The sequence below is a fragment of the Protobothrops mucrosquamatus genome, unplaced genomic scaffold (assembly GCF_001527695.2).
Source record: "Protobothrops mucrosquamatus isolate PMUCROS unplaced genomic scaffold, P.Mucros_1.0 scaffold5438, whole genome shotgun sequence".
Taxonomy (NCBI): Eukaryota; Metazoa; Chordata; class Lepidosauria; order Squamata; family Viperidae; genus Protobothrops; species Protobothrops mucrosquamatus.
The window spans coordinates 1-8,667 of NW_015391296.1; the positions used below are offsets into that span (position 1 = coordinate 1).

Consider the following 8,667-nt stretch of genomic DNA (forward strand, 5'->3'; position numbering starts at 1 on the left):
AAGAAGAAAGGCCGGTCAATTCGGGGAGGGGGGGGCTGAGAAGCCGAGGAGGGGGGGAGGGGGGAGCCGGGGGGACCCCCTCCCCAACCCACGCCCCCCCCTCCCAACCCCGGGGGAGGAGGGAGGGGCGGGTCTGGGGTGCCGGGCCCGCCCTGGCTCACCGTCCCCGGGGGCGATGGTCTCCATGCGGACGCCCATCTCGCGTCCCGCCGTCGAAATCCGCACCGCGAGGACGAGGCGAGGCGAGGCCGGCGAGCGGCACGAACAGCAGGCGAGGAGGCGGAGGAGGAGGGGCGGAGCCGCGCCTGCGCGCACGCCGCCTGTTCCGCCCGGCCCCGCCCTCACCCCGGCAGGGCGTGCGTGCGCGCGCGCGCGAGAGAGAGAGGGGGAGCCCTCGGGCCGGCCTCGAGGGGGCGGAGCCAAGGAAGGCGGTGCCGGCGCCATTTTGGCCGCCTCATAAGCGGGCGGTGGTTTTACGCTTCTCCTCCGCCCCGGGTTGGGGGTGGGCGGGGGGTGGGGGGTTTCTGCAGCTCATAGTCCGCGTCCGGAGGGAAGGTCTTAGAAGCCGCCGCCCCCCCCCCCGCGGACTCGCTTCAACAGAGGCTGAAATGTTGCCCTCCCCCCCCCTCTCGTTGGAAGCCTTTCCCGGGTGGTTAGGGTGTAGTAATGCTGAGCGGCCTATAGGTGGCGCGTGAAAAGTCGCTCCGCGCGCTGTCACGTGGTTGGACCTCTTTTTGGGGGGGGGGCAACCTGGTTGCTGTAGAACAGTGTTTCTCAACCTTGACCATTTTAAGGGATGTGGACTTCAACTCCCAGAATTCCACAGCCAGCAATGCTGGCTGTGGAATTCTGGGAGTTGAAGTTCACATGCCTTAAAGTTGTCAAGGTTGAGAAACACTGCTGTAGAATTACCAAATTCCAATAAAGGACAGTACGGACAGTTCTCGACTTACAACTACGTTTGTAGCGGGGGGGGGGGTTGTCTTCAAACGTGGCCCCTTTATGACTTGTGGACTTCAATTCCCAGAATTCTTCAGCCAAGCATGCGTCCCTGGCTGAGGAATTCTGGGAGTTGAAGTGCACAAGTCATGAAAGGGCCAAGTTTGAAGACCCCCGGTTTAGGACTACATACCTGTATTACATTTTTTATGAGGGGGGGGGAAGCAGAAATCTTACCTTTGTTCTACATTTAGTGACAATTAACTATCTTCCAGCCGCGGAGCCACAAAGCAGCCAACAAAAATCTGAACTAGGCCTCTATCTGCTCTTTTTTTCCAGAATGTTCCTTCAGGATTTCCTCAAAATACTCATACCTGTCTTATATATTCTATAGAACAGGGATCTTCAGACTTGGCCCTTTTATGACTTGTGGACTTCAACTCCCAGAATTCCTCAGCCAGCGTGCCTGGCTGAGGAATTGAAGTCCACAACTCAAAAAGGGGTAAGTTTGAAGACTCCTGGTTTATAGTGACTGTTCAAAGTTACAACAGCTTGTGACTGTTTTTCACAGGAGCGTTGCAAAATTCAGATATTTGGCAGCTGACTCATCTTTATGATGGTTGCAGTGTCCTGGGGTCACGCTGTCCCTTTTTGTGACTTTCTGAATCCCTTAACAAGCAGGTTACTATCTTAACACCTGCAGTGATTCACTTCACTCTTGGCAAGAAATGGGGTAGAACTCACTTAACAGATGTCCTTGACTTATGGCCTCAATTGAGCCAATAATAATAATAATAATAATAATAATAATAATAATAATAATAATAAAGTTGGAAGGGACCTTGGAGGTCATCTAGTCCAACCCCCTACTCAGGCAGGAAACCCTATACCATTTCAGACAAATGGCTGTCCAGTCTCTTCTTAAAGACTTCCAGTGTTGGAGCATTCAGAACTTCTGGAGGTAGGTAGTTCCACTGGTTAATTCTTCTAACTCTCAGGAAGTTTCTCCTGACAGAAGAATTAACCAGTGGAACAACCAAATTTCCATTGCTAAGTGAGCATTGGTTAACGCTAAATATTAAGTGAATTTTGCTCCATCCCATGTTTTTTCGCCACCGTTAAATGAATCACTTCAGTTGTTAAGTTAGTAACCCAGTGCTTAAGCGAATGTAGTTCCCCCCCCCCATTGACTTTGCATGTCAGAAGGCCACGACAACGTGACCCCGGGAGACTGCAACCATCATAAATACGAATCAGTTGCCAAGCACCTGAATTTTGATCACGTGACCACGGGGAGGCTGCAACGGTCGTTCAGTCTGAAAAGCGGTCATAAGTCCCTTTTTTTCAGGGCCGTTGTAACTTTGAACAGCCACTAAATGAACTGTTGTAAGTCACAACAGTTGTACACCATTCGTAAAAATAGGGAATTTATCTTTATTTATCTGGTGTGTCTCCACCAATGCAGAGCTCTCTAAAAACAGTTTCTCAACTTTGCTGACTTGAAGAGGGGTGGACTTCAACTCCCAGAATTCCCCAGCCGCTGGCTGGGGAATTCTGGGAGTTGAAGTCCACCCCTCTTCAAATCGGCAAAGTTGAGAAACAGAGTAATAGAATAACAGAATCGGAAGGGACCTTGGAGGTCTTCTAGTCCAACCCCCTGCTCAGGCAGGAGATCCTGTACCATTTCAGACAAGTGGTTGTCCAATCTAGGGTTGCTAGGTGTCCACTATTTGAGTGGACAGTCCACTTTTTTCACATTATGTTCACTATTTTTTTTCACAAAATAGTGGACATTTTTTTTATTCAAAAGCTTTATGATGAAATGGTACGTAATCTAAAGCTGTACAGTCTACTTTTTTTACTACTTAAACACACCCCCCCCCGCTTGTCCGCTATTTTTTGGAAGCAGACCTGGCATCCCTAGTCCAATCTCTTGTTAAAAACTTCCAGTGTTGGAGAACCCACAACATCCAGAGGGAAGCAGTTCCACTGATTAATTGTTCTGTCAGGAAATTACTCCTTAGTTCTAGGTTGCTTCTTCTCTCCTTGGTTAGTTTCCATCCGTTGCTTTATGGATACGACACATCCCCCTTGGTGTAGAAAAACAGCACACAGGCAGAGTAAAATTAAAGCTTGCATTTTTCCTCATCAGCAGGAATAACACAATCCCAGAGCCGCAAAGCTGAAAGCGCAGCGTGAGTCCTCTCTCTGCTTCAAGCCCACGCCGAGCAGCAGCGTATGGCTGACACGACTACCTGAATATCAATTATATCCATTGTGAGGTTCGTGGTACAGAGGGGACAACCGCTTTTATTTTATTTTGTTTTAATCTCCAGCCGTCAAAAAAGACCTTTTCCAGGGAAAGGGAATAAAAGCAGGAGGCGCCTAAGAAAAAGGTACACGTTGTACGCAGCCCACACTTTTGCGGTGGGATGCTGGCTTTTGAGTTGGCTTAGGAAAAGAACGCAAACAAGCCCTTCAAAAGAGGCAGATGGGAAAGAGCAGCCCTGGATGGGTTTCTGGGTCTTTTACGAGGAAGGTGGCACACACAAGGGGTACTGGGGACCTGTGGTGCCGCCTTTGTGAGTCTCCACAACTGCCTGGAGGCTTGAAAAGCTGACCCACCGGACAGTTTTCGGCTTCTGCAACCGATCTCAACCGAATTGAGCTGCGGTGTAGGGATGCTGTCCAATGATAAGAGGTAGCCCCTGGTTTATGACCGGTTGCATAATGGCCGAAGTCACCATGGACTAAAAAAAGCACTGATGATGTTCTCTAGTTTGGCGATGAAAAGTTTGTAAGAAAACCAGCAAGCTTAGATAGCACCAAGGATCCCATAATTATCCTTCTCCTTCTCCTCCTCCTCCTCCTCTTCGTCCACTCTGCAAATCCCAACAGACCTTCCTCCTCCTCCTGTTTTCCCCACAAGAACCCTCTGAGGTGGGTTGGGCTGAGAGAGAATGACTGGCCCAAAGTCACCCAGTTGCTTTCATGCCTAAATTGAGACTAGAACTCACCATCTCCTGGGGATTGGCCCAAAGTCACCCAGCTGGCTTTCATGCCTTAGGCAGGACTAGAACTCACCGTCTCCTGGTGATTGGCCCAGTCACCCAGCCTGCTTTCATGCCTAAAGCGGGACTAGAACTCACCGTCTCCTGGTGATTGGCCCAAAGTCACCCAGCCTGCTTTCATGCCTAAGGCGGGACTAGAACTCACGTCTCCTGGTGATTGGCCCAAAGTCACCCAGCCGGCTTTCATGGCTAAGGCAGGACTAGAACTCACGTCTCCTGGTGATTGGCCCAAAGTCACTCAGCCAGCTCTCATGCCTTAGGCGGGACTAGAACTCACCGTCTCCTGGGGATAGGCCCAAAGTCACCCAGTGGGCTTTCATGCCTAAGGCGGGACTAGAACTCACGTCTCCTGGTGATTGGCCCAAAGTCACCCAGCCTTCTTTTCTGCTAAGCCAGTCTTGAACTCATAGTCTCCCACTTTCCAGCCTGGTGCCATAACCGCTAGACCAAACTGGCTGTAGTTTGGTTATCTAGTTGGGTCATGACGCGTTTCCAAGTTAACAACGAAATTGAGAAAGAAATCAAGAACCCATCAGGACTAAAAAAGTTGTTTGCAGTTCATCCTGGAAGTTATGTCTGCTTCACTATCACCAGCCTCCTCCGATACTTGACCGGTTTTGACCCTTAAATGTGTTGCAGCATCCCCTGTGGTCACGTGATCGAAATTCAGACGCTTGGCAACTGGCGTGTACTTATGACAGTTGCAGCGTCCCGGGGTCACATGATCACCATTTGCAACTTTCCCAACCGGCTCCCGGCAAGCAAAGTCAATGGGGGGGGGGAGCCAGATCCGCTTAGCGACCGCATGGTTCACTTAACAATAAACAATAAACCTGGGCAGAAAAGCCATCTTGGGCTCCTGTATGAAAGGGAGATAAATCTTAACACGACGCAATTCATTTCGAACCTGAGTTTAAAAAAAAAAGACTCATTGGCCGGGCTTTTTTTTTTTTTTTGCAGTCGCTCACCAGCCCACTCCTCCTCCCGTTGCAGCATTTTCTGCAATAAAAAATAAATATGTATTTTTTTTCCTGTTCACAACAGAGGGAGGGGTGAGACCGTTGCTATTTTTTTCCCCAGAAAAAAAGCAGAAGGCATTTTTTTTGGCTCTCAGACCCAGAATAGAACAGATTGTAGAATGGAATGGAATAGAATAGAAAATAGCATAGAATAGCATAACATAGCATAGAATAGCAAATGGAATGGAATGGAATGGAATGGAATAGAATAGAATAGAATAGAATAGAATAGAATAGAATAGAATAGAATAGAATAGAATAGAATATGGAATGGAATACAATAGAATACAATAGAATCATGGAATGGAATATAATAGAATCATGGAATGGAACAGAATAGAATAGAATAGAATAGAATATGGAATGGAATAGAAAATAGAATAGCATAGCATAGCATAGAAGAGAAAATGGAATGGAATGGAATAGAATAGAATCATGGAATGGAATAGAACAGAACAGAACAGAACAGAACAGAATAGAATAGAATAGAATAAGGAATGAATAGAATAAGGAATGAATAGAATAGAATAGAATAGAATAGAATAGAATAGAATAGAATAGAATAGAATAGAATAGAATAGAATAGAATAGAAAATAGCATAGCATAGCATAGCATAGAAGAGAAAATGGAATGGAATAGAAAATGGAATAGAAAATAGTATAGCATAGCATAGCATAGCCAGATTATAGAATGGAATTGAGTAGAGTAGAGTAGAATAGAAGAATGGAATGGAATGGAATAGAAATAACAATATAGAATAGAATAGGATAGAATAGAACAGACAGTAGAGCAGCACAGAAAGAACAGAACAGAATAACAGAGTTGGAAGGGACCTTGGAGGTCATCTAGTCCAACCCCCTGCCCAGGCAGGAGATCCTATTCCGCCCGTTCGTTTTGCTGCCCGCAGTCGGTTCGCCTCTCCGCTCACCACACTCACTTCGATGGGCCTCCGGTCTCTTGGGTGGACCTCTCCGGCGCAGCTGGGCTTCCCCCAGCAGGCCAGGTTCGCTGCAGGCCGCTGCCCTTTGGTGGTGTTTTCCTCCTAATTTCTCCCATCTTTCCTCTCCTTTTCCCCTCTCCAGTCTTTTTTTTCCCCTTTTCTCTGTGACTTATCTTTCCCTCTCCACCTCTCCTCTCCTCCTTTCCCCGCGATGTAACCCTGGCTTCCTCCGTTGCCGCCATCTTGATATTTCTTGATGCCCCCACCCCACCCCACCCCACCCCACTGCTGCGTTTTGGTTTAGAAAGGGGGCAGAGACCAATTGTCCTAAGGTCAGCTTGGACATTTTTTTTTCCTTTTTTAATGCACACATACAATAATTTACAGAATTCGCCCTCGGTACGTGCGGACTCCGTTAGCTGAGGGAGGGAGGGGGGGGGAAGAAAAACCCCCACCCTTTTTCCAAACCATCCAGCGATATGTCTGAACAAAGAAAAACCTGGCCAGGTTACACATCCCTGGTTTGAAAGCAAAATCGGATTTTTTTTTTCCGCCCCGCCCCTGCCCCCCCCATTTCCTCCCCAATGTGACCCCCCCCATAGACAAGAAGAGCTATGGGGAGACCAGGCTATAAGGGGATATTGACTGCATATGATCCCCAAAGGAAAACAAGGAAAACTATTTATTTTTAAAAAATAAAAATAAAAAAAATAAAATGCTGCCACGAATGGCAGATCGGGCAACTGCATCCGATTCTCCAAACGGCCAGGTTCCAGTTAGAGAGACAAGACAGACAGCCCACCATAGTCCCCCCCTCCTCTGTGAACTTCCTAAAGCCCCCCCTCCTCCCCATGAAAGAATGAACCTCCTCCTTTTTGCCCAAAGGCCAGACCCAAATTCATCAAGATTCCTTTGCGTGTTGCACGGACGTGCAAAACTGCAGCCACGGAGCCCTGCGTAGCCTCGTTGTGTCACGACCCAAACTTTTTTTGGGGGGTGAAGGAGGATAAAAAAAAAAAAAGAGGGTTGAAAGGAAGGAGGAACAGATGTTAGCCTGTTTAGGAAGGGGGAAACTTGACCATCCCCTTTATAGCAATGTTTCTCAACCTTGCCCATTTTTAAGGTGGGGGGACTTCCACTCCCAGAGTTGGGGAATTCTGGGAGTTGAAATCCACCCATCTTAAAGTTGACCAGCTTAAGAAACAGGATTTGGTTGACGATAGAGGGAAAGAAAAAAAAAGGAGGATTAAAAAAAAGAGGGCTGGAAGGAAGGAAGAACAGATGTTAGCCTGTTTAGGAAGGGGGAAACTTGACCATCCCCTTTATAGCAATGTTTCTCAACCTTGCCCATTTTTAAGGTGGGGGGACTTCAACTCCCAGAATTCCCCAGTCCACCCACCTTAAAGTTGACCAGATTGAGAATCAGGATTTGGTTGACGATAGTAGGAGGAAAAAAAAAAAAAAAGTCCCAGTTTGGGGTTCACTTTTTTTAATACACCAAAAAGAGAAGGAAGAATGAGGGGGGGGCACCCACTCCAAAACAGGACCCAGAAGAGATTCCGACCCCTCCCACACACACCCCTCTCCCTTCACGCTCCCAACTTCCCAACTGCCTCCATTATCTGGCCGGGGCTCCGGCAGGCACGCCGGGAAACACAAAAACAGTCTCGGTTTGGTTAATTTCGTTTCTTTCGTCAAAGTCCGTGGATCAGCACAGAAGAAGGAAGAGGAAGAGGAAGGGGAAAAAAAAATTAAAGCGAGAAGAAACCCAAATAGGGGAATTCGCAACCCGAGAGGTGGAAAACTGGCGTGATCACTGGGTGGCCGCCTTTCCACGGCGGTGGGGGCGGAGGCGGTGAACCACGCGAAGACAGAGAGAATGACGCGATGTGGACCGGCGGGCGGCTTCCCCTTATACGAACCGCTGGACGATGACGGCGTTCAGGAGGTTGGCGTCCTTCAGGGTCTGGTCCTCGTCCGAAAGCTCCTTGTTGGGAAAGGTGGTCATGAGGACGAAGCCCGTGGCCGCCATAGCCGGCCGGGCGTCCACGATGAACAGCCGGATGTCACGGATCCTGCCCGGAGGAAAGGAAAGAGGGGCACCCTCGTCGCTTTCTGTTCACCACGTTTAGCAGTATCCCACTTTTATTCTTTTAACAAATGACGCCTAGCAGTCCTTCCTCTTCCTATTTTCCCCACAACAACAATAACAACCCTGTGAGGTGGGTTGGGTGAGAGGACACGACTGGTTCAAAGTCACCCAGCTGAGCTTCATGTCTAAGGCGGGACTAGAACTCACCGTCTCCTGGGGATTGGCCCAAAGTCACCCAGCCAGTATTCATCCCAAAGGTGGGACTAGAATTTATCGTCTCCTAGTGATTGGCCCAAAGTCACCATAACTAAGGCAGGACTAGAACTCACAGTCTCCTGGGGATTGGCCCAAAGTCACCAAGATGGTTTTCATAACTAAGGAGGGACTAGAACTCGCTGTCTCCTGGGGATTGGCCCAACATCACCATAACGTCACTCAGCGTGGGGTCCTCAATGGAACCACATCTACATGGAGGGAAGTGTGTAGTGGGGTGCCCCAAGGCTCTGTTCTGGGCCCAGTGCTCTTCAACATCTTCATCAATGATTTGGATGAGGGGATAGATGGGGAACTCATCAAATCTGCAGACGACACCAAGCTGGCAGGAA

At 48.6% G+C, this 8,667-nt stretch overlaps 1 protein-coding gene across 1 annotated transcript in view; it reads right to left on the reverse strand.

The window, feature by feature from the left end:
- Nucleotides 1-7,715: 7,715 nt before the first annotated feature.
- LOC107299770 (NSFL1 cofactor p47) overlaps nucleotides 7,716-8,667 on the reverse strand; it is a 22,243-nt gene continuing 21,291 nt past the window's right edge. The window contains exon 7 of the mRNA XM_015829108.1: nucleotides 7,716-8,045. Coding sequence (XP_015684594.1) covers nucleotides 7,883-8,045 — 163 coding nt within the window. The 3' untranslated portion in view covers nucleotides 7,716-7,882. The remainder of the gene's footprint in view (nucleotides 8,046-8,667) is intronic.